The sequence below is a fragment of the Dromiciops gliroides genome, chromosome 4 (genome assembly GCF_019393635.1).
Source record: "Dromiciops gliroides isolate mDroGli1 chromosome 4, mDroGli1.pri, whole genome shotgun sequence".
Taxonomy (NCBI): domain Eukaryota; kingdom Metazoa; phylum Chordata; class Mammalia; order Microbiotheria; family Microbiotheriidae; genus Dromiciops; species Dromiciops gliroides.
The window spans coordinates 234,005,766-234,030,471 of NC_057864.1; the positions used below are offsets into that span (position 1 = coordinate 234,005,766).

General features: G+C 45.0%; 2 protein-coding genes across 4 annotated transcripts; one reads left to right on the forward strand and one right to left on the reverse strand.

Moving 5' to 3' along the window:
• Nucleotides 1–246: 246 nt before the first annotated feature.
• ZBTB4 (zinc finger and BTB domain containing 4) lies at nt 247–20,824 on the reverse strand. Of its 3 annotated transcripts, none has more exons than XM_044000645.1 (5): nt 20,694–20,822; nt 10,623–10,695; nt 7,549–7,607; nt 5,341–6,428; nt 247–4,868 (listed from the first exon to the last, which is right to left on the reverse strand). In XM_044000645.1, the coding sequence occupies exons 4-5, from the start codon at nt 6,417–6,419 to the stop codon at nt 2,909–2,911; spliced, it is 3,039 nt and encodes a 1,012-aa protein (XP_043856580.1). In that variant the 5' UTR covers nt 6,420–6,428; nt 7,549–7,607; nt 10,623–10,695; nt 20,694–20,822; the 3' UTR covers nt 247–2,908. The 3 variants fall into 3 exon arrangements, with proteins under 3 accessions (XP_043856580.1, XP_043856581.1, XP_043856579.1); XM_044000646.1 differs by lacking the exon at nt 20,694–20,822 and adding an exon at nt 11,158–11,623; XM_044000644.1 differs by lacking the exon at nt 10,623–10,695 and having other exon boundaries at nt 20,694–20,824.
• Nucleotides 16,824–24,197, forward strand: SLC35G6 (solute carrier family 35 member G6). Its single transcript, XM_044003346.1, has 4 exons — nt 16,824–16,833; nt 20,440–20,638; nt 20,968–21,016; nt 23,160–24,197. The coding sequence occupies exons 1-4, from the start codon at nt 16,824–16,826 to the stop codon at nt 24,195–24,197; spliced, it is 1,296 nt and encodes a 431-aa protein (XP_043859281.1).
• Nucleotides 24,198–24,706: the final 509 nt, after the last annotated feature.

Consider the following 24,706-nt stretch of genomic DNA (forward strand, 5'->3'; position numbering starts at 1 on the left):
TGTCATTAAGGGCTGCTGTCACCTTAAGGATTTCACTCAGGGTCAAGGAGTGCAGACCTGCATAACGGTAGGACCCATAAGCCCCCAGGAATGGAATGGTGTGGGGAGGCATCCTCACAGAGCAAATCAGTTGTCAGTTCCCAAGTACCTCCTAGGGCTTGTGGGCTTTGTGGCATCTTTTTTCTTTCCCAGTGAACCTCTTGAACCACCCCTTCCTATGGAAATAAGTGCAGGAGGCAACCCTAATGCAGAGCACAGTCCATTTGTCTCAGTTTATTGACCTAGAAGGTAGAGAGTTGGACACACACAGATGGTGGAAAGATAAATATAATCAGTTTTTCTAAGTCTGTTTCCTTAAAAATATAAAGCTAAAAAGTTTGTATTATCTTAAATCTTTCCTTTCTCTTCGCAGCACTGATCCAGAAGCCTTCCCCTTCTTCACTACAATGGCTTCCCTCTCAGTGAGGGAGTGAAAGGGCTTGGCACAACAGGGATCACAATCATTTTCAATCTAAAACTTCCAATATCTAGTATTTCCACAATTGCAAGATGCCCCATTCTAAAGAGAGCCCTTCCAATTTCCTACAATCTTAATTTAGTCAAAGCTTCCAAATCCTGGAATCTGGATTTTCCCAAATATCAACATTGCCAAACCTTCAAATTCCTGGACTCCTAATTCTTCCAGAATCTCTATGTGTTTGGAATGTCAATCTATTTTGAAACAAAAATTATTTGATAATTTCTCAAGAGTCCCTAACTCTCCTCTTCTTTCTTCCCTACTCTCTCTGGAGAAGGGTAAAGGTAAAGGTTAAAAGGGAAGGGAGGCCCTTAGTGCATCTACTCCCTGCCTCCAGGCATTCTTCAGTCTCTTTTGTGGTTCCACTATATAGCTATATATACACACATATGTATATATACATATACATAATATATGTATATTTGTGTGTAGATATATTTCTTTTTTAATTATGTATTTTCCCACAGTTTTTCTCTAAAGTGCCAGAAACAAGTTCTTTTTTTGGGAAAAGGGGGGGATGTTTTCCTGTATTTTTAGTTTTTTCCTTAAACATTGGGACTTGGTACATTCAGTAGGAAACTCTTTACTTGGGTTTTGGCCAAGACCAAAAAAAAGTGCAAAGAGAGAGGGAGGACAGAGAGAGAGGAATGATACTCCTTAATGTACGAGTGAGGCAGGCCTTCTCTCTCACCCCAATGCCCCTGATTGTTTTGCTTGTGGAGGAATAACAAGCAGTTTGGGACCTGGGGAAATAATCCCTATACTCCAAATCCACCTGCCTCTAGGAGTCATTACCTTGACTTTAGCAGTAAAGCATGCTGAGGGCTGTGATCTTGACCCCTGACTGGTTGTTGGTGGAGAAAGTCTACAATTATAAGCAGAAAGCAGCTTTTGCTCTTTTCAAATGACTTCCTGACCATCAAACTTACTCCCCTACCTGACTCTCCTTGTTTTGTGTTTTCATTTAGACATGGGTAGGGGAAGTTATCTTTCATCTAATCTCAGACAGGGGGAGGCTCAATCTGAGAGGTGAATAGAAATAGGGTTTTAGCTCCAGTTCCCCAGCAGAAAACTGAGATTAGGAACAGATTATTTTTCATGGGCTCAGAGGATTGGGGAATAGTACCCATTTTCCCTACTGGGAGAAAATGAGGCACCCCTTAATGGGGTATCACTAGTGCAAATTAGAGGCTTGGGGGCTATTTGGGGGGTACCTTCTTCCCCATCCCTTATAGAGGATTTTGGGGTATAGGGAATTGGGTAAGGTGCTCTTTTGAATGGAAAGGGACCTCCTGAATAGGGGAGTTGGGGGTGCTCTAATACTCAACCTGGGGAATACAAGTTCCACGTGCATCCATACCAGAGTATTGGTAGACATGACATTGGGAAAAACGGAGCTGTTGAAAGGGCAAGAGGGCATGTGCAAATTTTAGTACCTCTCGTACCCAGACATTACTCCTATAGTTTTCCTGGCTATTTGATCTGGTCCGGGTGAAACCATCACCAAAAGAAAAAAAAATGAAGGTGATTTTGATTATCCCCCACATCTGGCTGAGCAGAGAAAGAGCCTCCTATATATGGCCCAACCAGCAACCAATTCTTTTCACTTGAAAGAGTCTAGGGATGATCAACATTGAATTTGGGGGACAGAAGAACATGACTATTGCTCTGGACAGGGAGAAAATATTCCCCAGCAGCACAGGAGAAGTTATTTCAGAAGGTCCCTGGGTGTGCAGGTGGTGGGTATTACAATGGTTCCGGCATTAGGCCATACTACCCTGTCAGCTGTACTGGGGGGTGGGGGAAGAGGTGCTGTGGAATGTGCTGGGAAAAGTCTTTTTTGGAGTGGTAGGAAGGAAACAGTAGAGGGGAAGTAGGTTACAGGGTGAGAGGTGGCATCCCCCCCAGATCTAGAAACCACAAGTGGTATTTCTGAGGGGGAATATATGCACACACACATATACATATATATGTATATGCATTTATATATGTATGTGTGTACTCCCACTTGTATCTATGTTGCTCCAGTAGCTGGGGATCTGGGTAACTACATTGATACAGCAAGATACCCTTCCCATAGGGACCACCCTGGGCTGATGATGAAGCAGGGACAGGGATTTGGGGAAGAGGGGAAGAAATGGTGAGACCCATCAACCATCACTTCCCATGAAATGGGAAATTGCTCTAAACCCCAAATCAGCCTCAACCCAAGAGATCTCAGGAATCTTCTTTCGTGCTCCTCTCATCTTAGCAGTTACAGCACAGAGGTTACTTGAGATCTCCAGGGGAATTGGGGGACAGCTTAGGGACAGTGGGGCAGGAGCAGGAGGAAAGAGGGTGGGTAGAAAGCAAGGGTGGCTTCTGGTGGAAGGGGCAAACCAAGTAATGAGTTCACCCCACATCTCCCTTCTGGGCCCTCTCAATTCCTTCCCCACCCCCATCTCCCTTGGGGGGGACTGGTGAAGGCATCGACTGAGGGAGAGGGGGTGTAGGGGGTGCTGCCCGAGGATTCACAGCATAGCTGAAGACCCCAGGCAGGAAGGGTAGGGCACCACCACCCTTCTCATCAGGCAGGACCATGTTGAGGGCAACTGGGAGTGCAGTCAGGTTACTAAAGTTGTACGGGTAGGCAGCAAGGAGCTGAGGACCATACACCAGTGGGTAGGGCTCAGGGTAGAAAGTGACTTTGGAAGGTGCAGTCCCCTCCACACCACCCCCTATCAATCCCTCAGCTCCAGCCTTCTCCCCACCACCCAAAACCTCCTGCTTGTCTTCAACCAGGGCCAGGGGGAACTCTTGCACTGGAGGATAGCTCCCACCTCCCATTACTGGGGGTTCCTCCCCTCCTGAGATAACAGGATCCTGGAGAGAGGCAGCCTCAGGACCCCCCCCACCGACTCCCCCTCCTCCACCGGCCTCACCACTGGATGATGACACCTGCATTTCCTGGGGGGCCTCTTCTTTCACCCCACCATCACCTAATCCAAGTCCTGACCCAGACCCACTTCCTCCACTGCTCTTGGAATAAGCAATAACAGGTGTAGGGGTACCCCCTGGCTGCTCCCCAGTGTGCCTCTGTCCATGGCGGCTCAGGGCAGCTGCTGTCTTACACACCTTTGAACAGTGGGAACAGGCAAAGCGGGTCAAAGGCTTTCGGCCAGCCCGGGGTCCCTGGCCCCCCCCACCACCATGGACTTCCTGGTGTTTGTGCAGCTTCCTCAGGGCTGAGAAAGCTTTGCCACATTCTCCACATTGATGTTTCCACTCACTGCTGGCCTGGCCTGAGGGACTCTCAGTGGATCTGCTCTCCTCCCAGCCTCGTCTGTCAAACTTCCTTCTCCAGCGAGGACGGCGGCACTTGGGGGTCCCACCACTACTGCTGGTCCCGCTACTTCCCCCACCAGTGCCAAACAATTTTCGTTTAGGTTTATAGGAATAATATGGCCGCCAGAGTTGGTCCTCACTCCCAGCTTCAGTCTCTTCTTCCTCCTCCTCTTCTTCCTCCTCCTCCTCCTCTTCTTCCTCTTCACTATCTTCTTCTTCAAGGCCACTAGCCTCTCCAGGGTGGAGGTCAGTCTCTGAAATTCTTCGAGTGACAATAGCCTCTTCACCTATTCGAACTGTGATCTGGCATAGCGGTGGGGGAGGCTGAGGTTGAGAAGAGTCTCCGCCCCAGCTGAGCCCTCCAGAAGGGCCCATTCCTGCCCCACCAGCTGGTTTGGCTGTGTATGTCAGAGTCTTTCCTGCCCGGAGATTCCTTCCCTTGGTCTCTTCGGCAGTGGCCCCTGTCGTGGTAGTGGCTGGAGTGGATGGTGTTGCTGTGACCACTGCTACTGCTGGCTGTGGTGGAGGGGGTGGGTATTCCCGTTTCTTGGGAGGCCTTGGTGGAGCTGTGTAGGCAATCACTGAGGCAGCCTGAGCTCCGGTAGTGCCAGCCGTGCTGCTTCCTGTGCTGCTGCCCCCATGTACAATAACTGAAGGGGCTGGGTGAGCAAAGGCAATGACAGAGGGTGGAGGAGCAGGGGTTTGGGGGGGAGGAGGGACAGGGGGTGGGGGTGGTGTTGTGGGGAGGAGTGGGGGGACTGTCGATGCAGATGGAGTGGGTTCTGGTGACAAAGGGGCGGATGCAGGGGCAGAGGGCACCCCTTGGCTATAAGTCTTATAGGGTCGCTTGGCAGACCGCATAGGGAGGAGGCGGTATAGCTTGAGGGTATTCAGCTTGGGTTTGTAGCCACCATTGGGGGTCTTCTCACTGGCCAAGAGGCCTGGGCTAATCCCATGGAAGGCTCGCTGGTGAGTCTTCAAGTTGTAGTAGGTGACAAATGTCTCCCAGCAGAAGATACACTGGTACCTAGACAGAGGCAACGGGTGAATAGGAAAGTGTTACATGGGAAACAGGTTCAGGTCATTTCAGGCAGCTTCCCCAAGGGTCAGGAGTTCAGATTCCTTGTTCCTTTTTGTCTGAGCACACTTCCAGCTGTCTGGAACATTGTCCCAGAGGGGCATCAGATTCTAAGGTTGGAAGAGACCTTAGAGACCCTTTATGTCCAATCCTTTCATTTTGTAAAACATGCTTGAGCATGCATACACACACACACACACATGCACACATGCAATAACAACAACAACCCTATGGCTTTGAATCCAGGTCCAAGGCTCTCTTTGAAATAGAGAACCTTAAAAAGACAGAAGGACCAAGATCTCAGACTTGCTGATGTATAGAACCATAAGCTCTGAGCTGGAAGGGAATCTATAGACAGAGAGTCAGGATTCCCTTCCCCCCCTTCCCCACCCCTCCAAGGCCTGGGGGCCCAGGTACTCACCTGCGTTCCCCTGTGTGCCACACCTCATGCTTGGTCCGGTATTCAGCCAGGGCAAACACCTTTTCACAGTAGCGGCAGGGATATTTCCTCCGCCATGAGTGCACGTTGCTATGCCGCTTCAGACTTGAGAGTGTCACATAGGAGCGTTCACAAGCCCCACATACATATAGCACATGACCCCCCACCACCTTCACCACATGCTCTGGACCTCCTCGGAAACTGGTGCTGGGGGAAGCAGATGAATTTCGGATCCCTTCTGGGCTCTCTTCCTGGGAGCCCCCATCTCCTTGCCCACCTGCTGGTCCCCGAGCCCCTGTCCCTCGCCTACACTGTGCCTCATGTGTCTGCAGCCGTTTAGCATGAATAAAACTTTTCCCACAACGTGGGCAGGGCAGAGACCGCCGGGGAAGGGAAGTCTGAGATGTAGGGACTTCACTTCCACTCCCCTGCCACTCCTTCGAAGGCCCAGTGGTAAAGCTATCAACCTCAGGGGAGGCTTGGGGTGGTGGGGCAGGAGGAACCCAAGCATCCCCACTTTCACTGAGACCCTGAAGTCGTGAGATACCCAGACGCCGTCCCAAAGCCCCAATTTCTGCCATAGCTGCCCCGTCCCCACCACCTCCAGGTAGTGCCAGTCGGGCACTGTAGATGAAATTGAGGACGTCAGAGAAGGCAGCTGCTGGGACTCCTGGCAACTCTAGAACCCGGGGTGGGTGTGAAGCTGTAGGAGAGGAGGATAGTGGCGGTGGAGAGGAGGAAGAGGAAGAAGAAGAGGAGGAAGAAGAGGAAGAGGAAGAGGAGGAGGAGGAAGAGGAAGAGGAGGAGGAGGAAGCAGAAGCAGCAGAAAGGTTTGGGGCAGGGTCTCTTGTTACAGGTGGCAGTGGTGATGGGGCTTGGGCCAATAAGGCCTCTCTGAAGAAGGGGCTGGAGGCAGCCAGGACGCTTCGATGAGCAGGAAATTTGGTGTCTCCAGCAATGAGGGTGACGTCACAGAAGAGGCCACGGAGACGCTGTTCATTGAGTTGGTGCAGCACAGCTGGGGCATGGGACGGGTCTGTCACCTCTGCAGGAGGGGGCATGGCGCCAGCCTGCAGAGGGAAGAGGGAAGGGCAAAGAAGATTCAATCTAGGCTAGAAAGAAGCTGTCCAGGAGGTTTGGAGACATTGGCTGGGGAGGATGCATTAAACCAGAGGGCGATAGGATACCAGGGGATTGGGGGTGGTCAGGGGTAAAAAAGGGAAGGGGATCATAGGAAGCACCAGGGAGACAGCAGTCAGTTGTCAGAGACTGTGGAGAACAAATGTCAAGAAAGAAGAAAGGTAAAGGGAGTCAAAATTAATAGAGATAAATTGGGAAGGGTAAACTGTTGTGGATCAAAGGGCAAATAAGGGGGGAAAAGTTCCTTGAAGCATCTCATCAAAGGTGAAGAATAAAGTGTCCAACACTGGGGGTTCCAAGAATCCAAAGTAGAAAGGCTGGTGGTCAGATGAAAGTCAAAGGTCAAAATGCAGGAGAAATATGGATTTTAGGGTTTGGAGCTAGAATGGGGCCTTAGAGATATAGTTCAACCCCCTTATCTTATAGAAGAGGCTCAGAGAGGTTAAATAGCTTGCCCATGATCACAAAGGTAGCAAGTAGCAAAACCAGGATTTGAACTCAGGATTTCTGACTACAAATCCAGTATTTTTTAAATTAGACCACAATCTGATCTACTCAGAGGCCAGTTACTAGAATGTTGGTCAGAAAGAGAGGGGTTAGAGAGTCTGAGTTTACAAGGTCACAAAGGATGAGGGTCATTGGCAATGACAATCAAAAGCCATGGAGGTCAGAGGGCAAAGGAAAACCAGAGTACCTGAGAAATTGAGGGCAGGAAGAGGAAGCGGCAATGACCCCCATTTTGTATAACTCTAATCCCTGGACAAAATGCCCAATTGCCCATTTGGCACACTGTTCTTTGCCTACCCCACTTCCCTATCCAAATTCTAGATCTTATACCAAGATTATCTGCCCACTTCCTTCTCTTTTTTTTAAACATTTTTTGGGGGGCAGGGCAATGAGGGTTAAGTGACTTGCCCAAGGTCACACAGCTAGTAAGTGTCAAGTGTCTGAGGTCAAATTTGAACTCAGGTCCTCCTGAATCCAGGGCCAGTGCTTCATCTACTTTGCCACCTAGTTGCCCCCCCTCCTTCTCTTGAAACTCCCCTTTACCTGAGGGAGAGGTCAACATGGAGTGAAGGGGGTAGTTCCTTCAGCCTGGTCTCAATTTTCTGTGGAGAAATAAACAGATGAGAAATCAGTGGAATCTTATAGAAGATAGCAGGGGAGCAGAGAAGGAAAGAGCAGAAGTAAGAAGCTACAGAATGGGGAGGGGGGGGGGTCAAAGTAGCCAGGCTGGTTTGACTGCACACTTTCATCTCTCCAAAGGTAGCCCCAGTCAGGTCATTTGCATAGCATGGTTTTATTGGCTCTAAGAAATAAGACAATTCATTTGCATTCTGCAAAATTATTGGCCTAAAAAAGTCTTGTCAGTTAATTTGTATATAAGCATCTCATTGCCCCACACTGATTCACCTACACAGCCCAAATTTGTTAATAACCCTTTAGACAGCCTCACTGGATTGGTTATTTGATTTACATAGTGCTAACCAAGTATTGAAGAAAACTTTAGATCTGTATGTTGCCTTTCATAGAATAGGTTTCTTTATAAACTGATGATTTGCATAATCTTTTCCATAGGTCCCTTACAGTTCTAGAATTCTATGGTTTCAGTTGGCTAGTGTTTCTTTTTTCTTTTGGTGAGGCGATTCTGGTTAAGTGACTTGCCCAGTGACAGCTAAGTAAGTGTCAACTGTCTGAGGCTGGATTTGAACTCAGATCCTCCTGAATCCAGGGCTGGTGCTTTATCCACTGTGCCACTTAGCTGCCCTACTAGTGTTTCTTTCTTTCTTTTTTTTTTTTGGAGAGGCAATTAGGGTTAAGTGACTTGCCTAGGGTCACACAGCTAGTAAGTGTTAAGTGTCTGAGACCTGATGTGAACTCAGGTCCTCCTGAATCCAGGGCTGGTGCTCTATCCACTGCGCCACCTAGCTGCCCCACTAGTGTTTCTTAATACCCAGTTATGGGGAGATTTAATGTCCACAACCATAGACTAGAGGCTTGTTCCATCACAGAGACTTTAATAATAGGCCAGCTAGTAAATTTCAATTTGAGTCCTTCTCTGCTCTTCCCAAAGGAACAGTTGCAAGATTGATATAAGCTTGGTTCCTACTCCATCATCAAGAACTCTGACAGATCTCACACATATGCATGTCCACATACCCTCTATTTCTTAGTAATTTAGGGGAAGAACATAAACGTAGAAGTTATGAGACTTTGGGTTTTAGTCTTGAATTTGTCACTTACTATAATATGTTTATATAGTGCTATAAGTTTTGCAAAGTGTTTGCTTAAAACAACCCTGAGAGCAGGTAGTCCAAAACCTATCATTCCTATCTTACAAATGACAACCCCAGGACCCAAAATGGTGAAGTAGCTTCCCCCAAACCCACACTTCAATCTGAACCAGGGTCTTCTGGCAGCAATTTCAGCCTTTTTGTTGATAACTAGCTATGTCACTTTGACTATACAAAATGAAAAAACACCTGCCCTTATGACATCAAGATCCCATGAAATAATATATGGCAAAGGCCTCTGTAAAACTTTTGGCACCATTTAAACTTGAAGCAGAATGATCTCCTATATGCTACAGCACTTAATATGAAAATGGCTTTCATACAAATGATCTCATTTGATCCTCACAAGGACCTTGGGAGGTAGGTTGTACAAGGGTTATTATCTCCATTTTACAGATAATCAAACTGAGGCCCAAGATCAAACATCTACTAAGTGGCAGAACTCAGTCCAATGCTCTAGCTCTCTCACTTATACACACCCCCTTTATAAAATATATATTTGGGGATGTCTTTTAGGTATCCTTATACAGTTTCCCATAGTCTCTTATGTACATACCATCTTACACACAAACACTCCCCACATAGAGTGGCTTGCAGCTTTCTGCACATTTGTTGAATATTAAAAATTAGAAACTCCTTACAAACTTTATGAATACATATCTACAAATACAGCTTCTTCTCATGGACAGCCTAGCCTTCCCTGAAAAGATACAACTTTCCAGAAAGACATATCACTCTTAGATGGGAAGGGAGAGAGACAGAGATGCTATGAAAAAACAAGACAGCCGTATATTACGAGAGGAACAGCTAGAGACAGAGGCACATAGGTCTACCAATACTAGATCTTTGCGGAGAAAGATGGTATTTTATGTATCTTTATATCTCCCTTAGTGCCTAGGACAGCTTAGGTTGTACATGTTACATGCCTCAAAAATGTTTACTAAATAAATGTTCTATTGCTGTGGAGATTTTGCAGTTACTAAACCCTTTTCTATAGTTACAAAATGTTTCATTTGACCTTCACTGACAATTCTGTGAGACAGGTGGTACGTTATTATCTCCATTTTACAGACAAGGAAACCAATGGCCAGATAAATTAAGTGACTTGGCCAAGGTCACAGATCTGTTGCATGGTTTAATTCTAAATCCTATTTTTTCCATCCTCTCACTCACATGAAAAGAGAATGTGTGTGACATGCTTATTCACATGTGTCTTCTTCTTTACTCCTTTGAAAGTGGAGATAGTATCCAAATGTCCATATTATTATGTATATCATCGTCTCCACATATTTATAGAGAGCATGCTACATGAAAGGCCCAGTGGCAAGTAACAGGCAATTAATGGGACAGGTATATGGCTCCTCCTATCTTTGGGCAAATTGAGTTTTGTGGACCACTGAACCTAATTTTCTCCATCTGTAAAATACTTACACTACCTATCAGGCAGAGTTGTCATGAGGAAAGCAATTCAAAAACCTTAAATTCTTCAGTGGATGTGGCAGCTCATCAAGATAGATACTTCTGCCTGTTGTATAGAATACAACTCATCCATGCCTTCTCATTCTATTTGATTCTTGTCCATGTAGTCCACATAAATCTACCACAAAAGACCTACTCAACATATTGGAGGTACTCAAAGTCTTTCAACCTTCCTTAGGTACCAGTGTAGTGTTAGGCTACCTTATTTCTTTATTCTTCAGTCATTACATGACTATACCACCCCTTTTTTCCCATCACACATTTAATATTTTTACACCATTTCTTGTGCACAAGTCATTGCTGAAAACATGTTATAGCCTACTTATATTCACCATGCATCTTTTCATTTACCTTCAGTGACCTTCAGGTTACTCAAATTTTGATTCTTCAGAGATTTCCCATTATTTATAACCATATATTATCACTGGAAAAACACAAAAATGTGATTTTTGTGTTAATGAGCAATTTGGAAGTATTAAAAAAAATTGCAGCACTTTTCACTTCATTCTTATCTTTAACTTCCCCCATTAGAATGTGAGCTCCCTAAGAGAAGGGGCTGTTTTCTGGTTTGTTTTTTTTTTTGGATCCCCTGTACTCAGCAGTACCTGGCAAATAGCAGCTGCTTAATAAATACTAGTTTACTAGTGACTATTCAATGGTAGGACATGTTGCACTGTTACTCTGAGATATATGGACTGACAGACTAACAATGTAATTCAATTATGTATCAAATAGATATTCTTTATCCACTTGGCTTTTCCTGTGTGGATTGTTAGGCCAAACTCTTTTGGATTTTTGAATCTCAATGGGAAGCTCTCTAGCATTTTGGGACTTGATGCAATCAGTATAATATCATTTGTGAACAGGAACATCTGGAGGACCTTACCATCTATAAGGAATCCCTCCTCTTCCATTTGAACTCTTCCCAGGACATCCTCCACAATTGGTAAACAGCTTTGGCAAGCATACATTCTCCTGTTTTATTTCTTGATTGTATGATCAATATAATCAAAGGAACATTTATCTGTTTCATCCATCTTGTGATCTTGTATCATCTTAACATATACATGAAAGATAAATTTGTTGGAGTAGAACATCAAGGATGAAATTTGCTCTGCCATGAAAAATGTGTTCTCACAATTTAAAAAAATAAATGCAATGGGATCTTGTGTTCTGTGTGATTATGAAAATGTGGTCTCCTAAGCTCTGCATATTTTTCTTTCTTTTAAAAAGTTTTTTTATTTTTTTCAATAAGTGATGATTTTATAACATTAATCTGTCCCTCCCACTATCCCTGACTACACAGAATTTTGTTTGTTTGTTTTTTTTAGCAGGACAATGGGGGTTAAGTGACTTGTCCAGGGTCACACAGCTAGTAAGTGTCAAGTGTCTGAGGCCAGATTTGAACTCAGGTACTCCTGAATCCAGGGCCAGTGCTTTATCCACTGCACCACCTAGCCGCCCCTACACAGAATTAAAAAAAAAAAACATCCCCAGAAAAAAAGAATTTAACAAAAAGCTGCACAGGTTGGTAAAACAAAGTCTCACATTAGCATGTCTGAAAACATATGTCTTTTTCTGTCAGGTGAGTGTTCTGTTTCATCTTCATTCTTTTGGCCTCATGGTTTATCACTTTACTGATCAGAGTTCTAAATTTAAAGTTGCTTACTACAATGTCATCATTGTATAAATTGTTCTCCTAGTTCTGCTCACTTCATGCTGCATCAGTTCAGAGTTCTTCCCACTTTCCTTTGAAATTAACCATTTCATCATCTTTTTTTTTTGGTGAGGCAATTGGGGTTAAATGACTTACCTAGGGTCACACATCTAGCAAGTGTCAAGTGTCTGAGGCTGGATTTGAACTCAGGTACTCCTGAATCCAGGGTTGGTGCTCTATCCACCACTGCACCATCTAGCTGCCCCTATTTCATCATTTCTTATGGCATAATCAATTCAAAACAATTGTTTAGGCATTTCCCAATAGGAGGACACTCTCTTAATTTCCAAGTTTTGGCTACAGTGAAAAGAGCTGCTATAAATGTTTTCATGCATTTATTTTTCCTCTTTTATTTCTTTGTGGTATAGGTACAGTAGTGGTATAGACAGTTCAAAGGATATGCACAGTTTAGTAACTTGGGGGACTTACAAATTGTTAAAGCTCCATACAAATGTTAAAGCATTAGTCCTTGCTCCGCACTAAATTTGCTGTGTGACCTTAGGCGATTCACCTCCCCTCTCAGGAGCTCAATTTCATTTGTAAAAGAAGAGATTAGACTAATGAGCTCTAAATTTTCTTCCAGCTCTAAATCTATGATACTATGAATCTGAGTTTCTTCAAACTCATTTATCACATGAATCTGTGATTAATCATATCCTACTCAGGCTTTCCCTATCATCTGGTATCCATGCTTACTAGCCTATTTCTTGATCTTCCACCAGAAGAAACTGCATGAGGAAGAGAAATTGTAATTGATCTCTTATCAGCTTTAGGTAAAAAGCTGTGTGGGGTGGGGCAGAGGTGGTGGTGGAAGTGGTAGTGGAATGAAATATATGGGATGATATTGGCTTAAAAATGGCTTTGTATTATCTTTAGTTTTCAATATTTCAAGTTCTTCTAGCCCTCTCCTCCCTCTATTTCCAGGAGAGATTAAAATAATTGCTCTTGTCATTTGGGGAGGGGTGGGGTGGGCTGGGGAAGGGAACCCAATAGGAATCAATAGGAATTGGAACACCTGGGTTCAAATGCTGGCTCATGTGACCTTGAGCTAAATCACTGTGTCTCTCTGAGCCTTAGCTTCCTTGTCTGTAAAATGAGAGGGATAGACTGGATGATATTGTACTTTACAATTAACTTTCTCCTTGCAATGGTCAGTTAAGTATTATGCCCACTTAAAACAAAAATAATAATAATAAAAGTATTATGCCTACTTTGTAAAGAAGAAAACAAGCTCAGAGAGGTTTTCACCTCTTCAATCTGGTAAACATTAATTGCCTAACAGGCACTGGGGACAAGAAACAAACAGTTCTTGCCTTGAAAGAACTTACATTCTCTTGGATTCTTGTCCAAGATCATACTATATTTGAGGACTCAAAGCCAAGTCTTCTAGTCTTCTTTTCACTGTTACGCCATTTTGCTAGTTTCACCAGAATTTAGGTGTGACCTTATAAGGAACAGAGTGAAATGCCCTGAAGGGATAATGAAGACTAGTAGTAAATTTCAAAAGAGGCAGAGGTAGGAACCCTGGAAAGCTGGAAGGGTATTCATCATGGAGCCACCAGGGAAGAATCAGTGCAGAACCTTTGTGGGGTTATGTGCATGAAGGGATAGGGCAAAATGCTAACTTCACGATAGTCCAGCTTGGCTTCTATTCACCCCCTTTCCTCATGATGGCAGCTATTGTTTGGTCCCTACTTACCTTCCTTATCATCAATACCCACTGTACTCAGGGTACCATAGAACATTCTGATAATGTTGTGAAGATGTATGAGCCCTCTGAGTAGTCTATGTTTTGTGGAAATTATACTAAAACTGGATCTTGAAGTGAGGGTAGGACTCAGATTAAGAGGTGAAAAGAGTGGACCATTTTGCAGGAAGAGGCTCCAAAGCTATTCCAAACTTGGTCCTGTTCTACTTTTCAAAAAGGCCTTATTTCTCCCCTCCATGCACTATAATTTAGTTAAATGCCCTCTCTGTTTCTCACGAGTCACCGTCTCCCATTTCTATGTTTTGCCACGGGCTGTCCCCCATGCCTGAAATGCATTCTTTCCCCACCTCTGCCTTAGAATTTCTAGCTTTCTTCAAAGTTGAGTCCTTTCTTATTTCCTTAACTAATTTTCTCAGTAATTTGCCTCCTCACCAAATTATCTTTTTAACTCTGGTTTAATTAGTCACAAACACTTTGGATATTATAACTATAGGGAATAGAATCTTGGTGGGGAGTTAGTTGAAGTATCATTTAAGAGTTAACTGTCATGTCTGAGATAGCCTGTGTGAGTTACTAAGAGAGAACTATAGGGGGCAGCTAGGTAGTGCAGTGGATAAAACACTCACCCTGGATTCAGAAGGGCCTGAGTTCAAATTCAACCTCAGACACTTGACACTTATTAGCTGTGTGACCCTGGGCAAATCACTTAACCCTCACTGCCCCACCAAAAAAAAAAAAAAAGGGAGAGAGAACTATGAGAACATCTTTCCTGAGAGACTGAGTTAATTGATACTCTTTTGAGGAAGACTAAAGAGATATTTTGAGAGAACTTCATTTAACTCATCCTGCGAAGACATCCTGAGAAGAGACTTTAACTCCCCTTCTGGGAGAGTTGAATGGTGGGACTATGTCTCCAGTGCCAGTTGAGAAGCCAGCAGTTGCAATTGATGGCTAGAGGTGACTCTATATTTTCTCAGAGCAGATACACTGTTGAAAAATTTAAATGTTTTTTTCATTGTTGGTCTCTTAATAAATCATATTGGCAATAGCACTGATGCTTATGCAAGTCTATGAGAGTGGGAAAAAGAGAAAGGAGAAGGAGGAAGAGATGAAGAAGAGGAGGAGGAAAAGGGGGAAAGGGGAAGGGGAAGGAGAAGGAAAAGGGAGGGAAGGGGAAGGAAAGGAAAGGAAAGGAAAGGAAAGGAAAGGAAAGGAAAGGAAAGGAAAGGAAAGGAAAGGAAAGGAAAGGAAAGGAAAGGAAAGGAAAGGAAAGGAAAGGAAAGGAAAGGAAAGGAAAGGAAAGGAAAGGAAAGGAAAGGAAAGGAAAGGAAAGGGGAAAGGGAAGGGGAAAGGGAAGGGGAAAGGGAAGGGGAAAGGAGAAAGAAGAAAAGAAAGGAAAGGAGAAAGAGGGAAGGGAAGGGAGTTTATTCAGTTTATAAACTGTGGTAAGAGATTCAGAATCAATGAGATTGTACATTTCTATTAATTTAAGAGCAAGTATCAGAAATACCCTTTCATGGCCTTAGAATCTCATTAGAGAATAAGTAAATGAGCCAGTAGCAGTTAGCAAGGGGGTGATGATTGTTAGGTATAGTAGTTGACAACCACACCATAGTGTATCACACAGCCAATCTGACTCCACCCAGGCTACACAACAATTGTTACACCTAAACCTTGTTAGGTCTTTTATTTTGTATATATTTCATATATACTTAGAGTATACGTGTTATGTATGTATGTTCCCTAAGAGAAGGAAATAATTCATTTTTGTCCTTATATGCCTATAGCATCTGGCATTTAATGTGTTGATTGACTGATCAAAAGTATGCTTTGTAGATGTGGGACAATTTTTAAAACATTTAAAAATTTTTATTTATTTTTTGATGTGGGACAATTTCTAAAATTGGTCCTTAAAAGGATGGATAGTACTTAAACTAGGAGAGAGGGTAATGGTAGTAAAAGTGCATTGAAGGTAAAGAAAATGGTTAAGAAAGCAAAGATTTATTATAAGCAAAGGCTCTAGAGAATCCTGCCATTTTCTTCTCTGGGGTAGGGATGCCTGAATGGCCAGTGCTAGGAGTGCAGGGATAGGGACAGAGCCAGACTTAGGCACACACATTCACATGCAACTTAGTAAAACCTTATATTTATACAACATTTCAAACTTTGCAAAACCTTTTCATATATTTTACCTCATTTCACCCTCACAACAACTTTGTTGCATTTGGTAAGTGAGATTTTATTATCCCTGTTTTACAAATGGAAAAACTGGAACACACAGGGTTAAGTGGCTTATCCACAGTTAAACAGCTACCTAGTAAGAGTTAGGTCTCCAGAGTCAGTCCAAGTCCTGTGCTTTTTCCCTTCTATACTACACTGGCTCACACAGCTGTTCACGCTCTAGATATTCCTCTCCCACATAAACAGTCATACCAAGTACACATTTATACTCACAACACAGATTTGCCCCAACATATCTTCTCCAACACCCATTCCATGATGCACGTACATCACTATCCACAGGCACATCAAGTGTGTCCACACCCAGATACTACCACATACATATGTGCACATGCCTCTCATATGAGCCATCATTCACACACACCTCTCCCCCCCCACACACACTATACACACACACACACACACCCCATACATATATATATATATACATACACACACTATATATATATATATATATACATATACACACACACACACACACACACACACACACACACACACACACTTATATAAGGAAGACCAATCCAAAGACCTGAAATACAGACTAATCAGGAAGTGAATTCCCCTTCCTGTCCCCAAAGGCTCAAGATTCTGAATGGTTATCATTCAGAAGAGACTATATAGGCACAAGGAGAGATAGTCACAGAACTAAAGTGAAATAGATTGAAAACTTCAATTTGGTGTTTTGCACTTTGATGACAAACCACATTAAGCATATGAACCCAAAAGCCTACAAATGCTAACATACACACTTGCACACACAAACATACACCCTATTCCTCCCCCTTACCCTAACCTCAAACTTCCTGTCCAACTTTTTTTCTCCAAAGTCCACTGGTCTTCACTAGCTGGGAGGCCTGAACAGACATAACACAATTCCACTCGTATGTACAAAGGTAAATTCAGGGGCACGTTGTATACAAGGGTGATACTGGTCACATGAATAACACCTAGCTCTATCTGTTTCACGGTTTCCCTTATACGCATATCTGTGTTTGGACAGCATTCTTTAAACACACACACACACACACACACACACACACACACACACACACACACACTCTACAAAAGTAAATAATGCAACAGAGATATATACAAAACAACACAAAAAGCACTTCCATACCAGAAGCATACACCCAAACCAACCTAATCATTTTCTTTCTCCGAAAGAACATCCATCAACTAACAAGCATTTATTAAGTTCCTATCCTATACCAGGAACTGTGCTTTAGCACCTACCTTAGCACTGGGGATATTAAAAACAAAAATGAAATAGTCCCTACCCTCAAGTTTAATTTTATGGGTGAGATAACAGGCATATATATATTTAACACATACAAAATATAGGGGGGGAAAGTTAATTTTTCTTTTTTGGCAGGACAAACATATTAGTAGTCAGGGCAATCAGACAAGGCTTTATGTAGAAGGTGATGTTTGAGTCTTGAAACTAAAGATTCTAAGAGTCAGAAGTGAGGAAGGAGTGAATTGTACATATATATGGGGTTAAGTGGCATCTCTATACAGAAAACTTTCAGATTATATATTTCTAGCCCCAATCTCTTTCCTGAACTCTAATTTCATACCAATAATTTCCTCTGGACAGTTCAAACTGAATGTTCTATAGACATCTCAAACTCAACAGTCTTTCCATGAGCTGTTTTTTATGAGAGCATGGTATAGTAATAAGAGTACTGGACCTAAAGCCAGGAAGACTTGGATTCAAATCTTATTTCAACTACTTATAAATTTATAAGCTGTGTGACCATGAGTGAGCTTTAGGCCTCAGTTTCTCATCTATAAAATGAGGGGGGTTGGCCTTAATGGCCTCAGAATTTCTTCTGGCTCTAAACCCTATGTCCAAAATTGAACTCAAAATTTTCTAGGCCCCCACTCAAAATCCACCCCTGTTTTGAACGTCACTATTTTTGTAGAAGACACTATCACCCTTCCAGTCGCCCTGTTGTGCAACCTCAGTGCTGTCCAACTTCTCACTCTCATTCATCCCATATATTATTTTTTTGGGGGGTGGGGCAATGAGGGTTAAGTGACTTGCCTAGGGTCACACAGCTAGTAAGTACCTGAGGCCAAATTTGAACTCAGGCCCTCCTGAATCCAGGGCCAGTGCTTTATCCACTGTACCACCTAGCTGCCCCCACCCCATATATTCAAAGAGTTGCCAAAGAATGTTTCTATTACACAAACTCTTTCCATTATACTTTTTTCTTTCCTCTCACAAAACTACCACCATAGCTCAGTCCTTCATCACCTGTCTCCTGAACTACTATAATAGCTTTCTTTTATTTTTTTTTTAAGTGAGGCAATTGGGGTTAAGTGACTTGCTCAGGGTCACACAGCTAGTAAGTGTTAATCGTCTGAGGCTGGATTTGAACTCAGGTACTCCTGACTCCAGGGCTGGAGCTCTATCCACTGCGCCATCTAGCTGCCCCTATAATAGCTTTCTAATAACCAGGCTGTTTTAAAGTTCTCCTCTATTCACATCTTACTTTTCCAGTCTTATTATTCCTCTCTATGCATTCTACAGTATAGCTAAACTGGCTTTCTTGCTGGTCCAAACCCACAAGGCACTATTTCCCTTCTCTGTGCCCTTTTACTATCCCCGCAAGACCAAAATGCACTACCTCCTCACTTTCCCCACCTCTTGGAATCTCTGGTTTCCTTTAAGACTCATCTCAGGGGCAGCTAGGTGGTGCAGTGGATAGAGCACTGGACCTAGAGTCAGGAGTATCTGAGTTCAAATGTGGCCTCAGACAATTGACACTTACTAGCTGTGTGACCCTGGGCAAGTCACTTAACCCCAATTGCCTCACCAAAAAAAATTAATTAAAAAAAAAAGACATCTCAAATGCCACCTTCTCCTCAATGAGTCCTCTCCTGACCCCCTAGTTGTTAGTTATCCTATATATATGTTTTGTATGTACTTATATAAACATACATGTTATCTTCTCTCTTAGAATGTAAGTCCCTGAGGGCAGGGACTGTTTGACTTTTTTCTTTGTATCCAGCTTATGTGCCTAGCACATAGAGGTGCTTATAAATGCTTATTGATTGAGTTGGTAAAATGTAATCTTCACCTCTCTGAGCTTCAAACTCCTCATCTGTACATTGTGAATAAAGATTTTACACAGGGCTGTATCTCATTAGACTGTTGAGAGGCTCAAATGAGATAATGTGTATTATCTCACTTGGCAAACCATAAAATTCTGTGTACATTGTCAACTACTATTTTTATTCTAGGTATGATATCCATCACACCACAAGGGGACATATACCACAGGAACACACAAACACTACAATCAACATATACATACATACTTCCCAGGAGCACAGAATCACAACTGATTTATCTCATCATAAAGGAATATTACATAGACACAACCTAACATTCAAAACTAGTTCACATATTACCTTTCTCAAGTTTTCTTTCTACAATATGTAAGATTCATATTTGTATATAGATAACACAGAGGCAATAAGCAAGGAGGGGAACCGTATGGTGCCAGGCAAAGAGCTAAGGTGAAATTAAAGGAAGTTGAGTTTGAATACTGGCTGGTTGATTTCTTTCCTGACCTTGGGACAGTTACTTCAATCAATCAATAAACATTTATTAAACTCCTATTAAATGCCAGGCCCTGTGATAAGCACTACTTAACCTCTCTAAGCCTAAGTAACCTCATTTGTGAAATTGGAGGGGTGGACTAATGACCTCGAAGGCCCCTTCCAACTCTGGATCCTTGATCTTATTTATGTACATTTCCCGGAGAGCCAAGTCTACAAGGCATTCTTGTACTAAGTTAAACAAACACGCTATGAGACACACAGACACATGGTAATATCATAGGAACACAGTCTATCCGTATAACAAACTACGTTTGGCAATACCGAATGTCACATACACTAACACACTGTAACATAGCCACGCAGCACTGTACACCACTTCACCTTCCCCAATCGTGGGGGTTGGGGGGGGGTGAAGGAGGGAGAATCCAAGACCCCCACCCCCCCGGGCTATTCCTCTTCCCCACCCAAGAAATCTTAGCGCCCAAAAGAAAACAACTCAATGCCACAGCACACACGCCAGCCACTATACATACTGAACACCCCAGCCGCACAGACCCCCACCTCTTACTCTAGCTAGCTTTCCATCTCCCTACATTACAACTCCATTCGCAGGCTCATAACTCTGCATCCCCTCCCTCCCTCTCCGCTACTACGCCATCACCCTCCTAGCAGAGAGCAGAGCCCAGACCCGGCCCCGCCCCACCCCCACCCTATCCCCTTTGGAGGAGGGGGACGAAAGGGGGAGGAGAGACACTAGGTTGCATAATTAACCCTTCCTCAGCCAAATCCCCCCTTTAATGAAGGGGAGGGTCGGTAGCCCCCCACCACCTAGGCACAAAGGCATCCCAACAGCTCGTTCCCAGTGGAGAGGTTGCCCACCAGATGCCACTAACTCGGGGTCCGTGTTGGCGATTCCCCGGAAGGGAGGCGGGTGCTCCTAGCGGGTTCGGACCAAGAGTTCTGCGCCGCCCTGGGCGGAGCCTGGAGGGGGTCCCGGGGTCTTCCCCGCCCGGACCCCCCTAATCTGGGGCCCACAATCCTCCAGCGCCCCGCGGCCTGGTGGCTAGGGGAGGGCCGGCCGTGCGCGTCCGCGTCCGGGGAACAAGGCCTGGGCCGGTCGGGGTGAGGTGAGGCGGGACGCGGGAAAGGGGCCCAGGCGTCCCTGGCTCCGGCCCACCTGACTGTGATGGCGCCTCGTCCGCCAGGCCCAGTTCATCGCCTTGGCCGCTCCCGGCCACTCCAGCTAAGGCCACTTCTCGCTCCTGCTCCGGCTCCTGCTCTGACTTCGGTTCCGGCCCAACCCCCCCACCCCCCCCACCCCCCCCCCAGTGCCCGGCCCGGCCCCGGCCCTGCCGCCGCTGCCGCCACCGCCGCCGCTGACATCATCGGTCCCCCTCCCTCCTCCCCGGTCCCCCCCTCCCCCCGGAAACACCCCCAACCCCCCCCCCCAGACACACCGTCCCCCACTGCCGCAGCCGCTGCCTGGCCTTGAGAGAGAAGGTTGGGGGGGGGGCGCTCAGCATACACAACCCACACACTCACCCCAGCGCGCTGGGTCAGCAACAACAAGCACAGGGACACAGTGCTACAACTGGGAGGAAAATGTAACATGTTACTCGTGGTGACAGACAGCTGTGCCCCTAACAACATTACACAGCAATACCCACAGTAACTGCTCTCCACTGGGCTAGGCCATTGGGCAAAGGGTACACATAAGGAGCAGCATCTTGTGTGGATGCAAAACAAAGCACTTGAGCACAACTCTGCATGGAAAAGGGGGGCGAGCAGAGAAAAGAACACATATAACACAAGGTTCACATAATGCACCAACAGCAGGAATTAGAAAAATCACCATGCCAGGGAGTCACAAAATGCACAAAACAGGATAAAGATGCACAGGATAGCAATGCAGTCACAAAAAATCAAAAGAAGAAACAGAGACCAATTCTACCCTGGAAGTATACATACCACTACTGGTATTGAGTTCCACAGAAAATGAATGGACAGAAATACACATGACTCTTGGAATGCCTCATAGGCCCTGACAGTAAGACACAACAGGAATGGAAAATAATAATTCTCACATGGGGGAAAGTGGGGAGAGAGTTGGACCAATACACTTTTTTATTCCAATGTGAGCCAGACATTCCTAATACTAGGACATACTGAGACCCCAACAACTTGCCATTCAGCCAAAGTACAAAATACATAGATTCATACACCAGAATAAGTATCCATATATATATGGCTAATATACTCTGTGGTTGGGAAACTCAAAATACTGTAAACACAAGTACCCAAGGAAAAAAAATTATGCAAATGTGGAAATTATGGCTCAGAGAGATGAGGGTCAAAAGCTAGAAATATAGAGGCTGAAGTATACTTGTAAAAAAATTTTTTTTAATTAGGAAAAGACAGCCCCAATCGTACCTCCAAAAAGGCAGGTCATTACACACTCATCCTTCCAGAAACATAGAATAGCAGTAAATGATTTAGCACTCTGTAGAATGATGGAGACTCAAGAAAACAGACAGCAAATAGAGATCTATGATATTTAGACATTTGGAGGTCAGGGATGACAATACATTTAGAGATGAGAAGGCAATCTCAGAGAATCAGACACAGAGTCACAATTAAAAACAAACCTGATGGGACAGCTAGATGGTGCAGTGGATAAAGCACTGGCCCTGGATTCAGGAGGACCTGAATTCAAATCTGACCTCAGACACAAGACACTTACTAGCTGTATGACCTGGGCAAGTCACTTAACCCTCATTGCCCCCCCCCCCCAAAAAAAAACACCTGATAAAACACAGAAAAACTCAGGAAATATGAGTCAGGGTTAGAGACAGAGACAAAGATACCTTGTCTCTTGGTTGGGATGCCCCCCAACCCCCACTCCAAGGAGATTCCATAGGAGAACTTGATCCCCAACCTGAGGTCATAATGGCCAATGGCCCAAGCCCTGAGAAGCCAGGAATAACAGCAGAAGGCAGAGAGCAAACTATGGTGTCCAGAGAACCATGGTGAGTCTAAGGGCCCAGTAGGATATATGCTAACACCTAATCCCCACTTTAGGGGCTGCTTTCCCTCTTCCCCCAGCCCTAAGCTCCTCCACCACCCAGAACCCTGATATATTACAAATATTCCTGAGTCAGATTGTACACAGAGACATGAGATGTCCCTGGAACACACATGACATCACAGATACACATGTGACATCCAGGAACCTCCTACAACCAAGAAAGCACAATATTGAATACCCCACTTATCTAAGGAAGCAAAATGCTTTACCACTTTTTGACTGCCCTTTCCACCTTGTCCATGATCACAGTCACTCATCAAGCATCACAACATCCTCCATTCTCTAGGTCACCGAACTCCTCTTTCCCGACCCTCTCCAACCCCTAGTCTTTCCATAATACATCAGTTATAGGATTATTGAGACTTTGAAGAATGGGGTGGGGGAAGAACTTGTCCACTAGGACCACCTATTACCCTCCTTGGCTTCTCCATGTCCCAAAAAGTCTCCACCCTAACCATATCCATGTACCCCAAGGGACCCTCCTATCTCCTCTCTCCCTCTATCCTTCCTATCCTTCCTGCTCTCTCCTGTCCCCCCTCCATTTCCCCTCTCCCACAGGTTGCCATGCGCCCCTCCTCTTTGACCTTGGATGACTTCACCCAGCCATCACCGTCCCCCTCTCCACCAGGGGAGACAAGGGAGGAGAGCCTACCCTGGCACCAACGATGCCGCCCCACAGATGCCACCAAGGGGCTGCTTGTGGCACTGCTGGGTGGAGGCCTTCCTGCAGGCTTTGTGGGGCCCTTCTCTCGAATGGCCTATCAAGCCTCCCATCTACCCTCCCTTGAGCTTCTCCTTTGCCGATGCCTTTTCCACCTTCCCATCGCCTTGTTCCTCAAACTACGAGGTTGTCCACTGCTGGGGCCTGCAGGTAACCGACACAGAGCCTGGCTCCATGCCCTCCTCAACGTCCTCAGCATTGGTTGTGCCTACAGCGCCGTCCTGGTTGTACCCGCTGGCAATGCAGCCACTGTCCGCAAAGGTTCCTCCACCGTCTGTTCTACGCTCCTTGCCCTGTGTTTGGAGAGCCAGAGACTCAGTAGCTATGACTGGTGTGGCCTGGTCGGCAGCACCCTGGGCTTACTTATCATTGTGGGCCCAGGGCTGGGCACCCTACAGCAGGGATCAGAAGGGGTCTACACAGCACTTGGCTATGTGTTGGCTGTCTTAGGTGGCCTGGCCCTTGCCCTGGGGCTGTTGGTTTACAGATCCCTGGACTTCCCTTCCCGCCTACTGACTGTGACATTTCTCTTTGGTATTGTAGGGGTAATGGGGGCCTTGCCAGGGCTCTTCCTCTTGCAGACACCTGTGATACCCCATGACCCACTAAGTTGGAGCTGTGTCTGGGCTGTTGGGGTCCTGGCCCTGGTTTCATTTGTATGTGCCAGCTATGCTGTCACCATGGCCCACCCAGCACTGGTGTGTGCTGTGCTACATTCTGAGGTGGTGGTGGCATTGATGCTGCAGTACTATGTACTCTGTGAGACTGTGACACCATCCGACATCATGGGGGCAGGAGTTGTATTGGGTAGCATAGCCATCATCACTGCTCAGAATCTCAGTTGTGATCGAGAAAGAGAGGGTCTTAAGGAATGAGGCAGAGTATATGTGTGTGTGTAAATGTGTGTGTGTTTGGGGTAGGAAGTTGGGGCTTGGGAGACTTATGACTCAGAAGTTATTGGAGGGAGGAACTCAGATGTATATAGTATGTGGGTTGTTACTAGTGTAATCCAGAGACAAAGTACAAGACTGAATGTTGGGAACCTGATTGACATTAATGAAAAACAAAGAATGGTTCTGGAGGACCTGGGCAAGAGAATATTAAAAAGGAATATTAAGGGACAAAGTAGTCCTGGAACAATAGGATTGGGGAGAGGGAGGGACAAAAGGGAGGGGTATTAGAAGGCCAGTGGGCAAGAATCAAAGAGCAAATGAAATGGAAAAGAATAGTTGGGGTTTCCAGGATGAAGCGCACACTTTCTGTATGGAACAGGGCAGGTGATCTTTGATAAGGCTGGAGAAGAGAGGCATCCAATTAAAGGGAGAATGTGACAGGTCATAGTGGGGAATGTGGGAAGAAAGGGATTGGTAAGGATTAACCTGAA